This window comes from Anneissia japonica, unplaced genomic scaffold (assembly GCF_011630105.1).
Source record: "Anneissia japonica isolate Jap-2015-1 unplaced genomic scaffold, ASM1163010v1 scaffold288292_len1863012_cov191, whole genome shotgun sequence".
Lineage (NCBI taxonomy): Eukaryota > Metazoa > Echinodermata > Crinoidea > Comatulida > Comatulidae > Anneissia > Anneissia japonica.
In genome coordinates, this window is record NW_022688773.1 from 268,466 (window position 1) to 287,963 (window position 19,498).

General features: G+C 33.7%; 2 protein-coding genes across 5 annotated transcripts in view; one reads left to right on the top strand and one right to left on the bottom strand.

The window, feature by feature from the left end:
• LOC117123032 overlaps positions 1–14,440 on the top strand; it is a 16,765-nt gene extending 2,325 nt beyond the window's left edge. For 2 of the 4 annotated variants that reach the window (XM_033268866.1, XM_033268858.1), the window contains exons 2-14: positions 4,006–4,223; positions 4,431–4,586; positions 5,299–5,350; positions 5,476–5,614; positions 6,816–6,969; positions 7,559–7,625; positions 8,175–8,310; positions 8,720–8,876; positions 9,501–9,544; positions 10,048–10,442; positions 11,261–11,349; positions 11,960–12,085; positions 13,866–14,440. In XM_033268866.1, coding sequence (XP_033124757.1) covers positions 4,008–4,223; positions 4,431–4,586; positions 5,299–5,350; positions 5,476–5,614; positions 6,816–6,969; positions 7,559–7,625; positions 8,175–8,310; positions 8,720–8,876; positions 9,501–9,544; positions 10,048–10,442; positions 11,261–11,349; positions 11,960–12,085; positions 13,866–14,033 — 1,899 coding nt within the window. In that variant the 5' untranslated portion in view covers positions 4,006–4,007 and the 3' untranslated portion in view covers positions 14,034–14,440. Of the gene's footprint in view, positions 1–3,612; positions 3,791–4,002; positions 4,224–4,430; positions 4,587–5,298; positions 5,351–5,475; positions 5,615–6,815; positions 6,970–7,558; positions 7,626–8,174; positions 8,311–8,719; positions 8,877–9,500; positions 9,545–10,047; positions 10,443–11,260; positions 11,350–11,959; positions 12,086–13,865 lie in introns of those variants that run through there. The other 2 variants (XM_033268838.1, XM_033268848.1) reach the window with 2 other exon arrangements.
• Positions 14,441–14,720: 280 nt separating this feature from the next.
• LOC117123053 lies at positions 14,721–19,498 on the bottom strand. The gene is made up of 3 exons (XM_033268877.1): positions 18,448–19,498; positions 17,485–17,996; positions 14,721–16,858 (listed from the first exon to the last, which is right to left on the bottom strand). Exons 1-3 carry the CDS (start codon positions 18,536–18,538, stop codon positions 16,601–16,603), a joined length of 861 nt encoding a protein of 286 aa, XP_033124768.1. The 5' UTR covers positions 18,539–19,498; the 3' UTR covers positions 14,721–16,600.

Sequence of the window (19,498 nt, forward strand, 5' to 3'; positions counted from 1 at the left end):
TATATATATATATATATATATATGTATATATATGTATATTATATATATATATATATATATCAAAGAGAAATTGGTGCAAATCACCAATATGAGAGGGCTCAACCGGCTGGGAACAGAATCAAATAAAATGAAACAATGTATACAAACTGAAAACGATTCCATCTGTATTTATTAGCTACAAACTTGTATTTATATATGCATATTAGGCCTACATGTAAACGTTAAAGAGAAATCTGCGAGTGCGAAATAATTGCCCCAACTGGAGCATATTTATATATCGATATTATGCAGAAAGCTAGCCATGTGCATCCTGTCCAATTATTCTCTTGTAGGTTCACACCAATACTGACATTAAACAAACACTGTCGTTATCTATATGATAATTCATATGAATACAAACAGTCTCAGCATTGTACAGATTGCTGTTAACAAAAGATGGGAATTACCGAGTTTTGTCTGTCTTTGGGTTCTTCGTGTCTGACCCTTGTACAGGTACACATTAATTCAGATAATGTCGTAACCAAGTTGTTGTTTAGTTGTGTTTGTTCTCGAATCTAATAAAAGATACCATGTTCTGATAGCGTGTTCATGAAACACCGTCAGTAAAATTATTTCGTCTGCCTTCTGCTTACTCGATAGATTTATTTGTATTGAAATTAATTTGAGGAGGATGCAATAAAATCAGGATAAAAATAATGAAACGTAACATTCTGACTTCAGTTTTGTTTTGTAGTGTGATTGTATTTTCTAGCATAGTATCCGGGTGTATTTAGATGTGGTAGGCTCTGGGGGGTAGTAAAGGTGCATTTTCAGTTAACGGATTGATTTTATCGTGTATGTACGTTCCCCTTGCTTTACCAGTCTGTTGTGATAAAAAAAAAATCCCATGCTCTTCACGTTTCCTCTAAATTTATTAACGGTATATTATAGATTTAAATTACTGTAATAACCTTACGCTATATTTTTTTCATTGAATTTGGCAAACGATTTTAGCTTGTGTAATGATGTTTTAAACAATCGGTAAAGTGAAGTGGATCGAATGCTTTACATGTGTATTTTATATACAGTGGACACAAATTCTGTTAATCAGTGAAAACCAAATTGTGTCTTATTATGTTGAACGTTAAACAAATTTATTTGATTACTTTGAATGAGTAGCATATAATTCAATATTTAATCGAATGTTTAGGGGTGTTTTCAGAGGTTTGCCGCAATCACTGGCTTATTTAGCAATTGACTACTGTGTCAACATCTCGAATTAAATTCAATTTGGTTTTGTTGATCATCGTAAACTGTAGTAGCGTCACGCATTCTCATTATTGATACAAAAAGTCTTAAATGCAATGCTGTACTTCATCTTTGTTTGCATAGGCCTATTGCTATTGTGTATAAAATGTATCCCGCTCTTTGATAAATATACTCGAAGAAACCATAGAGTACATGGTTGTTTTGAATGCTGCACCTAACAATACTCTAGGTATTCTACTAATGTTTGAATATATACTCTATTCTGATGAAATGTAAACCGTGATTTGATGTCACAGAATCAGTAATACAAAGAGGTACTAGTACAATAAGACTAATGTAAATAAGAAGCTCTATACCGAAAGCACACACTGCCGCTAAAGTCAAGGGATAATGAACTCCAAATTCAATATAATGGTTAAAGACTAGCTGGAGCTAAAGCCATTATCGACACAATAGTAGGCTTAAATAAAGAAATTCAACTTAGAATGGACGAACACGTTTTCAGTATTGAATGTGTAAAAACAACCAATAGTACGTCCCTGTTTCAGATTTGGACAATTTTAGAATTGAATCTAGATAAATATCAATTGGGTTTTCTCCCCCCTTAAAACAGTCAAAAAATATGCCAAGACTATTTCCTGTGTAGCGGCGGCCCCATTGTTTCAATGGAAATTCTGCCTTCCCGATGGAAAAGCTATAGACCCCTGTCGTCGGAAACTACTTTTATCTTCGGACTTCGAAAGACAGAAGACGGTTCTCAAGTCATTTAAACTTCGCAATTAATACAGGAGTTGCCTTCTTTTTGCACCCCTCCTGCAAATATTTAAATATCTGGACCCGCCCCAGTACCCCGCCTGTCGAAAGGCTGCCGGACCCCCCCCCCCCCCCCCCCCCCCCCCCCATTAGGTCTTCCTCACAGCCCGGAAGTGGACTCTAATCACCGGTGTTAGGCTTGATTTGTCTGACTTTTTAAAACCCTGTCTGGTTTATGTGTACGTACTATTTAGATCCGCAGTTTACTTAGGCAACAAATTTCTTATTTTCAATACCTTGTCACAAAGATTTTCATTTCTAGATTGATTGATACGCCGCGAGTATTATCTATTAACTGAGCCTAAAGGTTAATTAATTACTGTTCTTTGCATAACCCACTTTACTTTCGCTATTTTCCTTATTTTAATGTTGTATGTTTGTTTTGGAACGTTTTTGATCTATTGTGCTGTCAGACTGTACTACCTGCTGATTTTTTTTTCTCGAAAGTTTCGTGAAGTTGACCGGACTTCCTTAAGAGTAGGCTTACTCCTGAGACTTGTTGCGGCGTTTTGTAGCCTAGAAAAGACACATTGCTTAAATGCATACAGTAGTTCAATAAACATACTATCTAAAATAACCAGTGATGCTGAACATCATTCTCAAATTAAATGTTCTGTATTTAAATAATTTCATCATTTTAGAATATTAAGTGCCTCTTTTTAAAATGCAGAACAACATTGCCTGTCACTAATTAGGAAATTAATAATCTGAGACTGTGATATATCGTATCTCCTTGTGTAGTTATGAACAATGGCCTAGAACTAGACAAAAATCAATGTGGAGAATCGTTATCGTATCGTATTTGAGCACTGGTACTTTAAGATGATGAGATTTTCAATGACGTAGACAAGATCCATCGAGACAACCATGGACGATTAACAGCGCCAGAATGTGCAAATTTGATATTGATGAAATTTTATTTTTAATTTAATTTATTTCGCCAGAAACGTTAAAATAAACATAGTACAAAAATACAGAAAGGACAAGACCTTGTCGGTGTCAATTAACGAAAGCAAATTAATTTTTTTCCTTCGACAAGGATGCAAATTCATTTGTGATTAGATTAATGATTTTGAATCGCATTAATTAACAAGAAAGATGGTGTCGCCATCACCCCATGCCCTCCCTCCACCACCTCCCCTGCTAAAAATATGCCTAAATACCCGGTTTCTGTTAGGCTTTGAACACTATTATTTAAGTACGACACACGAATGTTATGTGAAGGTGTTAGAATGTAGACCTGCTATTACTATGACATAGGTAGGATTAATTAATTAAACCCACTTGTATATGTTTCATTCCCCGCAACTTCCCCTTTTCACGAAAGCATATAATACTGAGTATTTCAGTTGTCTTTTATTATGTGTCTTAACTTTACCTGTGACAATTGTCTTGGGTACAACTGAAGAAACAAACAAGGAACTTAGAATCTCCCTTGTTTTTCCCCTTTAAAGTTAAGTAGATTCATAACAAAAGGACTAGCCACTAAAATCAGTGAAGCATTAGGGATATAAAACACCACTAGTCATAAGTATCAAAAGGAAAGACAAAATGAATAATAAAAATGAACAGTATCCTACGTCAGTGGGCGTACTCTGCTAGGCGCTGGAATTTGGAAACATGTTATACTGTATCCACTTGTGTCTCCTGTTGTTTGCTCATATTAAGTTAATATTTACAAAAAGGTGTTTTTGACGAATCTACATGATGGAAATATTGTCAAACAAAGGTAAGACCAGTAGCAGAACATTCAGAACTATCATGGGATAAAAAAAAATCGTCAATAATTAACAGAGACTTGGTACGGCATATTAGGCCTACCGTTTTTCCTGCCCCTCCCCCCTCAAATATACCACTGCTTGTTTGTAGCTAGCTCTCCGGTCATATGTAGAAGGACTGATAATTTACTAACCTTTATTGATGTCATTTTTATTATTTTAATAGGGATGGACAGAACGCTAGTTTCTCTCGCAACAGAAGAAAATGATGATGACGCAGAAAAGGCGCGCGAAGTTGCTTTACTATTCAGCCGTGATCGCCTGAAAGAGTTGAAGCAAGGTATCAATATGATGATCGAAGCATTTACTGAGATTTTGGAACTTGATCCGAAGAAAGAAGTCTCTATTACATACAAAAATTATCGTCAAAAACTGCAAAGCATTGTAAGTTTATCCATCTATATGTTTTTACTTTTCTATTCAAACACTATATTGAATATTTACAATCATAATACAAAGTAAACATTGTAAAAATTGAGTTTATTTTTTATAGTTTATTAGCCAGCTCAACACAGTAAAGCTTATCCTTGAAGAATGTATAATGCAATAAATGAATATATAAATATATAATATATTTGTATTACATTACAGGAGGAAGAAAGCTGGGCACGATTACGTCAGCGTCATTTTAACACCTACCATCACCATGACAATGACCTCAACATCAATAGGTCACTTAGTGACCGTTTTCTAGAGTTTATTTCTACATTAGACAGTATCAAACAAGTACTTGTTGAACAATTACAGGTATGACGTAATAATATAATAGAAAGAACAATAATTTTTAATATGTTTTAGCCATCCTGATGATGACATAATTAATGTCGAAATATGTAATCCCAACACGATGGCGTGCATTTCAAAACTTGGAGTATGTATTATACTTTCTTATCTGAGATTAATCAGTGGACCTTTCTGTTCATGTTTTAGCCAATTACTTTGTTCGAATGTTACCAGTTACCTGTTGGTAGCGTGTTCCTCTCAAACCATTTTGGCTATCGTAATATCTACGTCTCGTCCTTTACTCTGCCACACACACACACACACACACTCACACACACACACACACACCCACCCACACACACACACACACACACACACATTTTTCTACTCAACTGTTAAGTAAACGCCTATCTTTCTGCTATTACATGCAGCCGTTTCTTTCACTATGAAACTTTTAAATGTTACCTACCTGAATAAATATATCCAACACTTAAGCTTCCTACACGTAATGTTTTTGAATTCTTCCTAAAACATATTTTATTAACTATTTATTTTTATATTGAACATAACTTTATTTAGTAAATAAAGTTCATCTTAAATGAGATACTTCGTAAAAAAATATATTGCTAGGTGTAATGATATAATATATAATTAATTTATCATAGCTTATTATAATAATAGTTTTATCACTTTCTTTATTATTATTAGTGTTAATACTATTGTTATTTTGCTTTAGAATACAACAAAGAGAGAGGAAACCCTGAGTCAAGACGTCAAACATTTACGACGTAAGTATTATTTTATAAGAATCCGCAATGATGACATCAACTCAAAATTTAGAAATTCAGGTGATAGCACTCTTGTACCCAACTTATATATAACACCGCTTTACATTAAACATTTATTTTTTCAGGCGATCTTTTAAAAGAAAAGCAAACTTCAACAAATCTAAAGTGGAAATTAGATGAAGTTTCTAAGGAGTTAACATCACAATTAAGTTCAACGGGAATCTTAAGTGAACAGCTTCAAGAAAAACAAAAAATAATTCAACAGTAAGATAAACCTTGTTTCAATACAATTACAGTTATAAAATCTATCAAGATTTAACTATCATTGTCATTAATATAGCACACCTCATCGTTTATATACATCACTATCCCAGCTAAGAATATTACGTTATAAGAACGTTATAATGACGTTACAGTTTGGTGATAAAAACGTTATTTTGTAGAACCATATGTACGTACTTATAACCAGATTTCACGTCACAGCGTTTAAACGTTCTTACAACGTTGTGTGAACGTTATTTTGTGAGATACATAGGGCGTATTCGACTGGTTCATTTTGTTGACTACGATTTTTCGTTGAGTATTATTTTTATTCGACTGGTTCGTAAAATAGACTTCATTGACATCGAAAATTAACGTAAACGAGAGTGCGTTCATCTGCGTTAAATTATCCACGTGACTAAAATAAACATGGCCGATTGGTGAGTTTAGAAACAAAATTTGCGTTAATATTATTTAGATAAAATTTCTGAAAATAAAAATTATAATATTTACCCACATTGAAGTAAAAATATAAGTGTAGGCTAACAGAATTCAAAAACTGGATGAAAATATTTTCCTTACAAAAAACACATATTGTCACAAGCTGAAGCAATCACGGCGTGTATCGCGGTAACCATGCAGCCATTTTGTTTTGTCGAGTATTTACAAGTTTTCTATTCGACTGGTTGTCTTCGTTGAGTAGGATTTTACCGCTGCGCAGCTGGGCGTGGTTTAACGAAAAACGACCAGTCGAAAACGGCCATTACCACAAAGTTCACGAACGTTATGAGAACGTTTTGTGTTTGCTGGGATCTTACTAATGAGTGCCATCATTTAATCGTTTATTTGTATTTGTTTTATTCATATCATCATAGTCATAACTATCTTCATCAACATCGTTACCTTTATCATCATCTTCATCACCACCACCATCATCATCACCACCACCATGGCCATCATCATCAGCATCATCGTCATCACCATCATCATCATCATCATCATCGTCATCATCATTATCAATAACATAATCATCAGCATTATAATCATCATCATCATCATCATCGTCGACATCATCGTCATTATCATCGCCACAACCATCAGTACCAATCTCCGTGGCTGTGGTCCTTCGCTGAATTTTGTAAGCGTTTCTCAGCTATATTCTTTTAAGTACTGTTAACCTTACTGTATGCGTATGCGCCTGTAGGTTACAAAGAAACGGCACAGTCCAACTATGGGAGAAGGAGAAAAAGAAACTGTTAGATAATGTAGCTCAACATGAAAGAGAATTAGAAGCAGAACTTACGGGTCTCCAACAACTTCACGAGGATACAAAAGATCGTCTGAACGGAAGAATTCGAGTAAGTGAACTTTTACTTTCCTACTTACTTCAGGGTCCATCAGTTTTGAACACACCCCTCCTCTAAAACGTTCCACCGCTTTTTGTCTGATTTTTTTCTCTAAACCAGCATTTATTGTACACTCTCAGGTTGTCTGTCCACCTCTGTTTCTGTATTCATCTTTTTTTATTAATTTATTTTAATGCACTCATTGCGGGCAGTTTTAAAATTCATCCTCCATTTATCTCCTTGCTACTCATTCCTTTCAAATTTTCTTCTGCCTGTTGTTCTCTCTTCTTAGAATTACAATGGTTATAAACATTATTTGTGACGTAATCATACAATTTCTGCAATATTAGAATTAAGAAAACTGCAGCATAATTGCTTCTAAAAAGTAAGAACAAGAAATATCGACTATTGGAACATTTTGAAACGTACTATAAGTTTATTTTAATATCTTATAGTTCAGTAAGAATACAGGAAATTACTTTATACAAAAAATTGATAGAAAAGCACACCTTTTTATGTAATTACGACGCATTGTTTTATTCTCTTGTCAACAAAAAACCAGAAACAACAAAAATTATGACGTTTTGTCATTTAATTACAGGAATTGGACGAGAAGCTCAAAATGGAGAAGATGAAAGATGTTGTATCTCGGAAAGCAGACAGGGACGGTAAGATCAAAGATTGGTATTCATATTTCTATTTCGTAATATAAAGCCCTGTCCAGACTATCAAATATCATTTGACAAAAACATGTGACATGCCAAAATATGGTCATGATGACATCACATAGTGACCATGTATAGGTACATCATTGCTATAAGGGCATACAATAGTTTTCTTTTGTCGAAGAAAATTTGATAGTCTGGACAGATGAATAATGATGATAATGATAATGATGATGATGATGATGGTGATGATGATGATGATGATGATGATGTTGCTGTTGATGATAAAATAATAATAATAATAATAATAAAGTATTATATATTAAATAATATATAAATAATAATATATATTATTACTTCGCCATGCAAACCTTCAAACAATAATATTAATGATGATGATGATAATAATAATAATAATAATAATAATAATAATAATTAATTAATTAATTAATTAATTAATTATACAGATGCTGGATAGTGTTGCTTAAGAATGTTGGAATTGTAATTTTATTGAAATAGCATAAAACATACATATAGCTTTTACCTCATCAGATCTTTTTACTGAATTGGAAAACTCTAAACGAAGACTTTATACTCTAGAGAAAGATATGTCTTACGTGGAAAGAGAAATAGCAGATCACCAGAAATTATTTGTTGGCTGCATTAATGGAATTAGGAAAGATTTTACGTGAGTAATTTAAAGATGGTAGATTTTAATTTTCTGAAATGCATTACATTGTTAATTAGTTTACCGCCTTTTAGTTGAAAACGCTCATTTTCAAATGGGTTCTTACAGCGGGCTTCTACAAATTACTGTGTTTTTTTTTTTTCCTTTGTTTTTTTTTTTTTTTTTTTTTTTTTTTTCTTTGTTTTGTTTTCTTGTTTCGGTTTTTTTTTTGTACATTTCATGCTCTTACATTTAGTTATTTTCGTAGTAAAACGTCTGTAATAACTTTTTTAATTATTAAAATGTTACCGGTAACGTGTATGGTCTTTTCTATCTATTTCTGACTAGAAGTTTTCCCAAAAAGTAAGTGCAAGTGGTAAAGGTGATCTAAAGGTACTAATTATTTTCTTTCTAATGATTTATTATCAAGGACTATCGTAGAAAGGGATAAGGAAAATGGGTCGTTGGGGAAGGGTGACGTGCGGAAGATGACTTTAATTTTGAATGCAATATACAATGGAGTGAGGTCTGGACGACTTGAGATAATGAAAGCTGATTTACCGTTACACTACATAGCGTTAGATGAGGTCAGTGCCTTCTTGTTTGTGCGTTTCAATTAACGTTGACGTTCATATTCATCATTACATATAGAATCATCCGAGAGGAAGCTTGTGGTTTAATTAACGTCGTTGTTAGTCTGTAAATGTAAAGTGCAGTCTACTTTATCTTTCATGTTTGCCACTGTTTTTCGCCTATTAAATCAAAGTACATCTCTTATCTCCCTTCTTTTAATGCTCATGTGTAAGTTTAATTATTGCTGTGGATGCTACAGTAGGCCTATATTTAATTGATTGCCCTACTGTCAATATTTATTATAAGGCAGATTATGTTTTAACCGCCGTATCAACTCAATACAGATCGTAAGGAGTTGATACGGTAGTTCAACCTAGGTCGTACTATCAGCAACCTCGTACATTATACACATATCTGGAAAACCATCGTGAACGAGACAAAACTTGGAGAACTATACAGGCTTTGAAAGTTTGTGCCTGTTAAAAGCTCTCCAGTCGCTTGGTGCTAGGCACATGATTTGCATGTGAACCAATCTGCTGACCAATCGACACGGGCGCCGTCGTCAGTTCGTTGTTAAAGAGGTACAATAAGGTTATCTCGTTCTTGTTAATAATAATTTCCACAATTTTTATTCACAGGAAATTATCGGTCATCCATCACTAAAGAAACTAACGAAATCTCAGTAAGTACGCTGTAATACAGTAGCCGTTATAGTAATTTGTGTTCAATTTTTGTTAGCTTACTCGCATTTTATAAAATTCTGCATAAGCCGTGGGGTGATTAAAGTTCATTTGTCATAACATATTGCACATGGTGTTTTATTGTCTCTGTTTCAAAAGTCATATTTGTGTAATGGTGATATGAACACAATTTAGCAAATAGCTTTTTATCTAATGACACAAATTTCTACATGATTAATTAATTAGCCAAATTAATAATAATAACATCGTTACTTCCCCCAATTTTCTTGTTATGATTTCTAATAAATGTTTTTCATTTTGCACGGTAAAAAAACCATCTACTAATTAATTAGATAGTATTGATGCCCGCCATATTTACATATAAAATTCTCAAAAGTTTTGTTGGTGTGCCACTATGTAGTTGGCGAGTGTATGCATGCTTTTAGAAGTGAATTGAAAAATAATTTAAATAGTGTTAAATTTTGGCTACGACTTCCTTGAACAGAACGTTGCGTCCAGTTGAAAGACACCTTGAAGAAATAGATACAGACGATAAAACATTAAGTTCTGATAATAACTCATCGCACCTAGAAGCGGCGAACACTCATGTCCGTTCCATTGCTCCTCCAACAATCGTAGTTCCTGAATCGACAGAAAACGCCAAAGCAGGAAAACAGCTATTGACGGGATCACAAAGCCCAGTCCGAAGAAGGCGTCCTGGAACGCCTTTACGACCTAAAAGTAGTAGGCTTAGGCCTAAGGACTCAAGTACTTGGTCAAATACCGGCTCAAATGTGTCACTAAATAAAACAAATCATAGAAAAGCAAGGGCTAGCTCGGCAAAAATATCAAGTCCTCGGAAAGCATCGACATATTCCTTTCCACCGGCACAAGTATCAGGTATGATCTTGAAAATATATTTTGATACGGTTAGAGGAGTGTGATATTTTTTATGTATATTTCTAATCTTCTTACATATTGATATATCTAGTGGAAGAATTTTCTACGTTATTAGATATAATCTCCATTGGTTCAACTATTCTGGTAAAGTGTACACATTAACAGAATTAACGATTAATATAAATATATTCAAAATCTAATTCTATCAGACAAAGTCTTTCGATAAAATTTCAAGTCTTTTGATTAAATCATTCTCTTAACCAGGAGTTGGTCCATTTAATTAATTTATTTGTTTATTCATACATTCGACTAACAATTGTGTAGGCCTATTATGAAAGTTTCTCTGTATTTCTGTAAAATGGCGATTTTCAATTACACCTGCACCATCAGATGAGAATCCGAGATTTGAACGTTGTGAGTGAGATGTTGGTGTACATAGGCCTATTCACCTGACAGTATAAAGCAAAGCACTCTACACACTGCGCCCGACGGTCGTCAGTTGACACGATTCCATGGAGAACGGAACGGGACGGATCGTTTATTATGACAATCCGCTGCGCACAGTCTGACAATCAGCAGACGGCGTAGCCGCTGTTGAGAGCTCACAGAAAGTAAAGGTAAATTCGTCGGCCGACGCGTCACGATGGTCGCACGTGTGTGCCCCACTTTGGAGTATAGAAGCCGAAGAGGATCTAATTGGATCGATAAATTTCGTCCGATGTTAATTTTTATCCCCATTTGACTCTTATTTGTAAGATCCATTTTTATCGAATAATTTGAAAAATGAATTTACCAATCAGAACATATTTTGCTTACAGGCGACCACCCTGAACTTATTAATCCAAGCACCGGCACATTGGATATCGAGACAGCCATGAAATATTTTAAGAGTTATACAAAAGAACAGGTACGGTACAGTATGTCATGCGTTCATCATGTTTTGATATTATTCAGGGCACGCTTGCTATGAGAGTGTCATGTGAGAATTCATAATTTTCTTCACTTTGGCGTTCCTTTTTGAGCACTACCCTTTTCTATTTAAAATAAAATCTGTTTATTTCAACGTTTCTTGCTTATTTATGATCTTGGCCTTGAATTTTTTTAACTGTTTGATTGTTTGAGCTGAAAGAAATAAATGTTTATTTGAAACAGAAAATTGAAAATGCGTTCAATTCAACAAAACCATTGCACCATTATTCCACTAATAGGCCTTTGTAAAATCTCATTGTACTTCTAATATACTTAATTGTCAACTAGTTTAGACTTACTTACATTGGTGAAAATCATTCAAAAATACTTAATGAAACCATCGAAAACAGCTTTGCTTAAAATGCGCCCCCTATTTACCAAGTAGATACAAGTTAATAAAAGGATATACTGGTACTTGACCTCATTGTATCTAGGCTAATTATGTAATGTACTATTATACCCGTAGTATGTCAAATAACACAAACCCTATTATTTTACATGTTATTATACAAGCAAGATTGAAACTAATATTTTAATATTTTTATCAGATTCTCGATTATTTCAAAATGTTTACCAAATATGATAAGGACAAAAACTTCTCACTCGACCTTAGTGAAACAATGGACGCAATACATTCAACTGTTGGTGATTATTATACAGAAAATCAAATAAAGGTATGATTTCAAACGATTTACATAAATAAAAGAAAAGAAAAGAAAATACTTATATCGCTTCCGTAGGCATTAGATTGCTAAGTCCAATTTATATGTATTCATACTTTTAGAGATTACAGCTAAATAGATCGATTGATTCATTTTTATTGGTAAAAATATAGTTTGCTGGTTGAAAATATGAATGCACATATCCTCAAGTTGGTTAACCTACTCAACAGACTGTCCATATTGCAATTCAGGCGTGTGTAACTCTATATCTGCCCTAGGTCAAATATTAAACTTCATAAGTCATTAATTTACTGCAGTACATCTGGTACAACATAAAAAATTCATGTTGTATATTCCATTTGTGTAACATTTTGTAATGATTTTAGTATAGGTGGCCTATGTGAAAGCCGATGTTTATACTCCTAATAAGCATCGTAGGTTATTTACACTAGTGCAAAGTTATTCCATGAGGGAGCAATCAGTGTAGTACAAAATTTCATGAGGGCCAGCTGTGCCAGAAGGAATACATAGTGCACTAATCACTCATTAGCAAAGGTTTTGACGAATGTGTGGGAAACGACTATACTGTTGGTTTATAATGATAATCAGCCTTTTAATAATAATAATAATTATTATTATTATTTATATAAACTTATATTTTTTGTCATTTTTATTTATTTATTTATTTACTTTATATTCTGTAATTGAATTCTCTCTTTTTTTTTAATTCTTTTAATTTTTTTTTTTAATTAATTTTTTTTGTTGTACATTAAGTTATTCCTTAATTACTACAGAATAATGAGAGTATTTGTTTTGTTTGTCCAGTATTTTTTCTTTACTCATTTATCTTTTCAATAATTCATTTTTATATGTTGTCAGTTGTTGTTTTGTAACTGTTGTACGGGTCGAACTTCTCCTGCGCGAGAGTGTTCCTCTGTTATAAAAGAGAGAACCAATAAATCTTATTGAATTCACTTTTGCATCAGTGGCACACATCAGACAATACCTGATGGTGCATCCAGAAAAAAATGAAAAGAAATTAAATCAAATTGAAAATAAAAGGAACAGAAACAGGGATGAATTAAAGGCCTATAGATACAGTATATGACAGAGATGATTATAGATGGTAACTTAACTATTTTGAAAACATTACTTTAATTGCAGTAATAGATCTTAGTTAATGTAGGCTTCCTTGCTGAGGCTTCTGTAAAAAAATGGTTTAGCTTGATTTAGTAGATGATACCAGCTATTTTATATTTAAAGTATTTCTGATTTCCTTATCCTTTCGTACAACGCAATCAGGATAGGTGGATGATCCTGTCTCTTCTTGAAATTTAAGAGTAGGTTTATATGCAGCTAACACAGAAACGGTATTAGATTATGGTTTATGCATCTTTTAATAATTGGAGAGGAATTTTTTTTCGCTCTAATTTTTAATTAAAGTGTAATATGTCTAACAATCAACCTACTAACTTAGCCTAATCAATTCAAATATTGATTTTTAATTAATATAATCAGGTACTGCTATACATCAGTATATTTTTTTCTGTGCAACATGTGATAGCTTGTTAGTTATTAAACCGTCACCCTTCTAAGTTAGCGAAATCCAATTAAATATTTTATGTGTTTGATATGGACCTGGGAACTTTTAGCTACTCCTTTTTTCCCAGTTTCTCCTACAACTTTAAAAGTACGCGAATATGGCATTAACAGATGTAAAGCTATATGTTTACCAGGATACCGATACAGTTAATAATGTTAAGAATGTTTTTTTTTTTATTATTCAATGCAGGAGGTGATGGAAGAAGTGGACATAAATAATTCAAATTCAATTGACTTTTACGAGTATTTAGGTGTCTCATCAATGTTAAATCGACGATCTGGTAAATCCGAGGTTTTTCGAAGTGGTATCGTGAAGCACGGTGGGACATCAGTGTCAAAGATGTGTATTGTGCAATAAATCAATGTAGAAAGCATTGTAATGGTTGTCGATTTAAATGTCGTTTCGATCCGTGACAGGTCATATTGCAAAACGTAGACTATGTTTAAACTTCTAGCAGGCATGAACGGATCTATGACAACTCAATCAGTGTCTTGAATACGTTACACCTTCTGATATTCATCGTTATGGCTATCAATCAAGTTTAGCTGAAAAATAAAAATAATGTTTTTGTTAACATAATAAATATTAGTATTGCTACGATCATCTGAGGGCGCCGTCCACTGATGACGTCACGGTGTAACACTGGCAGCTGACATAATCTGTCGTAGATGGTAAGAATACTATATTCTAACTTTAAAAAGAACATTTTATTATTAATAAGGATTTGGAAAGTAAGTCAAACGCCATCGGAAAAGTCAAATGTACTTAAATAGTTTATCAATCAGTGAATTTATATTCGTGGTAATAAAGATCATTGGCGGTCATGTGGCCTAATTTTAGCATCCTGTGTAATACAAGAAAAATTATGATTAAGCCTAGTTTTTGAGAAAAAAATGAGAGGGTATGTTCGTAGAGCTAAGTTGGTGAGGTATCTGAACGATAATGGGAAGATCTTGGGCTTCCGTTTGGGAAAAGACGTTTTCTCAACAATATATGATCATCTCGATACCAAAGCTACTATCAAGAAAAAAAATGACAGTCTCATATATTTTGATATATTTAATTAAAATTCATTCGAGGCAAACGTGTTACTACTGTGTATGAACAATAAAATCAAGCGCACAATTTGAAATATATTGCACTGCATTTGCAAATGTATGAATTTGTGTTATGGTTAATTTATATAGTTATATTATTAAACTACAACGACAATAGTAACAACAACAACAACAACAACAACAACAATAATAATAATAATAATAATAATAATAAAGATTATCATAAAAAATAATAATAATAAAAATAATAATAATAGCAAACTGACAAAAAAAGTATTAATTCAAATTTTTGTGGTGTTATTACTGGCTCTAGTAGGACGGATGTAAGAGGACTTTCTCTGGTAAAACTTTGCTGGATGGAGCTACTGATGCCGACTTATATTTTTATCAAACACAACGCTATCTGCAACACAAACAATTACTTTTAAAAATGGAGCATTGTGCATTGAACAGTTGATTGGTCGATTGATTGATTGATTTTGATTGATTGATTGATTGATAGTTCGATTGATTAATTATAATTTAATAATTAGTGTTTTAATGGTTGGGTTAATTGGTTTTTTGGTTGATTTTTTAAAGATGTACTATCAGTCATAATGTAAAACAATTGAAAATTTAAATTCCATATTAGAATTGCTTAATGTGTATATTTAAGTAATCTATTAACTTACAATTAGAAACTTGAATTTAAAAACAATCCTCTGTCAATTTTCAGAGAGTAGTTTCATAATAACTTTTCTGTATTTTTTTGCAAAGATCTTTTGCATTGCATTTCTTAGGTATTTCCCTGTCTTTGTGACTGAGAGTACATCTTTAATTGTTTGCTTATAATAATTTGTTTAGTAATATGCTGAATGAATGGCAAGCTAGCTGGATGGACGAATGGTTAAGGCAGGGGTGCCGCAACGCACAGCTATGTCGGAGCTTGTTCGAACGGTGGTGGTGAAACAGGTTCTCGGATAAGTGGACTACAACCAGTAGGCCCTTATACATAATTTTGTTCGTGTGCACTTAAAGAACCCTGTCCATCTTACATGGGAACATGTAGGAGATTTACCCCGGTGTACTGGTCCATTCAGCCCCTGTTGTGGACAGACGGAAGTGCTGGTACCACTTTACCTGGTAGCTCAGACACGAAGAGACCCTTAGGGGAGAAACACCTCGAGCGTTTTGAGACTGTTTCGGTATAAAGCGCTATATCAATTTAACTACGTTACTATATTACTGCAGGAGCTAATTTAGGAGTGGGGAGGGGGTCGAGCCGGCCCCGCCCCTCCCATTTTTGGAAAGTAAACTAAAAAAAAAAAAGCAAGAAAGAAAATAAATTATTGATCGCGCAGAAGGCCTCATATGTTATTTTTGGGCGTCTCTCGATCGGCCCCACCACCAACCACTCTGAATCCGCTTCTGTACTGGCCAGCTCTAGTAGGACAGATAGAAGAGGACTTTCTTCAATTTCATCCACATAATCAGACATAAAGCTCTGTCTAGATTATCCAATTTTGTTTGACAAAAAAAAACCCCGTTGTATATTCATATTTAGTCATGATATGCATATATATGGTCATGGTGCGATGTCATCATGACCATAGGCATATCACATGTTTTTTTTTTGTTTTTTTTTCAAATAGAATCTGATAGACTAGATAGGGATTTAGATAGGGAGTGGAGTTATTAAAGGCAAACATCATAACCACCAAGCTATGTAGCTCCAATCCACTTGATTGTTTATTAGTTAATTGGTTGGTTGATGCTTTTTTCCGTTTCTTTGTAATTCATCCCCTGATCTATCGATTGAATGATTGGATTGTACACGTGTGCTATTTTAATTCCGATATACATTATTACATTTGTCAATCATACATATCAAAGCATCTTTGAATAGATGCCTTGGTAACCAGTGCGTAGTTTACTTCTAACATTCCGTATTTGTTCAAGAATCTGTGAACATCCGTGTGGGTTGGTAGACGTGCCGTTGTATTCGGAGCAAAATGATGAGAATGAATCCAGTACTTTAGTAAGCGAAGCCAACATCGTACTCATGTATTCTTCAAGTTTAGACCTTTCAGTCACATGGTCACAAAAATATGCATTCTCGGCAGCGTCATGGGCTTCACGAATTTCCTGTGAAGAGAAAGTTAATAATGTATACATCCAAGCATCATTCGTCATCAGTTTACATCACATTCGAGTGGTTAACTATTTTATTATTTTTTTTTATAAATTATATCATTATAATATCATCGTCGTCGTCGTCATCATCATCATTGCCAATGTCTTATTTATTGTTATTGATGTTGTTGTCGCTGCAGCCGTCGTAGCCGTCTGGTCTTTGCCGCCGTTGGTGACACGTACCGTCATTGCTTGTCGGCATCGCAATTATACCTGGCTAACCAGGTGACTTGACTCAAGGCGAGTTTTATGCCATAAATTCAGACCTAAAATATTCAATGTGTGACCCGCTCATTTCTTGAGTCACAAAGTGTGAACTTGGCCTTGGCCTATGCTCATAAAGGAAGACCAATAAGGGCTGAAAATAGCTCTGGAATAGGAAGTTGGATGAAAAACGTGTCCCAAGCGTGATTCGAGTCTGCAGCCTCTTGCATATTAAAGCGAGTATCATGCCATTACATAATAGATACTAAACCTTATGGTATATGTGCAAATGTATAACCGCCATCTCTCATACAATCTTATACGCTCATACATACAATATAATTGCACAACCCAAGTCTACGAATTAGGCCTACCTGCTGTATCTGATCCAAAATTGGATGATTATAGAAATATTCATCTTCATAGTTCCCCAGTCTTGTAACTATACTTATGAGTTCCTTAATGACTGATATGTTCTGTTTCACTTTGTAATTGCGCGTTATTGTTGCCAAGGTAACATTTATGTTATTTGCCTGCATCCATTTCTTTTGTATTTCCTCTATATGACTGAGCATATCAAACGCTCTTGTCAGTCGGTTGTATATATCCAGGCACTTATCATTGGTAATGGTAATTCCTATTCCCGCTCTAATACTTGGTGCTATTGTATTGTGTTTATAATCTGAGAGATTATCGTACTCAGTCGTTTTACTGCCCGAGTAGATTTCATTAGTCGCGCTAGGATCTTCGTTGTTTTTCGGATTGGTACAGTCATTTTGCTCATTGTTTTCTAGAGTGTTTGGATGATTTTTAGTTTTAATATCTAAAGATGATTCATTAAAGATTTCGTTGCCCTTCACATGTTTATAAATAAAACTTGTGCTACCTGGTAAAATATGAAAAGTACGTTATTAAAATTTAAAAAGTTGTAATATTGCTTAATAATTATACGTATAAACCTTTACGACAATAAATTTAAGGCTGGCGGATCCAAGAATTTTAAATAGAGTTCTTTTTAAAGACACAAATACATTTCACAGAATAGAAGGATATTTAAACAGTCCATCTTTATAAATATATTAATATAGGCCTATGTCGATATAGCAACAGATTGACTTATTTCCTTTTGTACAACTTGTGAGTTGCTAAGCTGATTTGGAATTATGGACTCAAAATTGTCTTAAATGGGAACTAATGCATTAAGCCTAAATAGTGGCCAAGCACGCACGTAGGGAGAATAGGCCTACTCAATCATACTGCAGCAAACTACAGATTAAACACCGTGTAAGTTATACATTTTTTGCAGTCTATTGTTGCAAACAATTATGCTGATTTACCTTGACGGCCGTAACAATCAATTTTTGAATGAACAAATCCAAGATTATCAGAATAACCGTCATTTAGGCGTATCTCCTGCAGTTCCATCATAATTAGTTTCTTGGCGATATCAGCGAAGCAGTGGCAAAAAAAAAATCGACAGCATATAAAATATCTAAATAGGTTACGTAACAAACATAAGGACTACTTGTGTATATCCATGCAGAGATTGATAATACATGATGGAGATTACGTACAAATCAGCAGGAATATCCAGGTAAAGTTTACGTTTGCTCCAAAGAAAATGTTGCAACACAGTTCGACACTACGTTGAGTTGCTTAAACAGTCCCAATGATGAACAAACAACCAATCCATGACTCACAAGATTAGCTCGTACAGGAAGAGATTTTACAAGAACTCTAGCAATACCATTGTTAAGGTCATACTATTATTATATTATTTTCATCAACTAACCTTGAGTTAGTGGCTCTCTCACGAGTTGACATATAAGTAGTGTGAAAAGCAGTATATCCTCAAACGTGCGTGCGCATAGCCTATATATGCAAAATAGGTTACGCGCTGTGTGGTACCCAATCACAGCTCTGTATATTATTTTGCAACATGTATGACAGCCGTATGAATGCGCAATTAAAATGTGTTATGATAATTTGTGAAAAAGCCACTTTAAAGCAGTTAAGTTGAAAAACATCAGATCAGTTTACATGACAATATCGCAAGGCCATTGCCATGATTTTTGTATTATTCAAAGTGCGATAAACTAGCGATTATATCATATGAACAGCACATACATTGCCAAAACCAACTTTAACTAACAATGAAATGCTTTGTAGCATGTGCATAATCAATCAAATCAATCAATCAAAACTATTTATATAGGGATAATATCCAAGGAGTTCAGTGGCGCTGTCACACTTGTTATAACTTAGCTGTGTCAAAAAATATATATAAATCATTATACATGGAATATTTTGTAATAATAATGATAATAATAATAATAAAAATAATAGTTATATTATCATTCATAATAATAATATTATTACTATTATGCC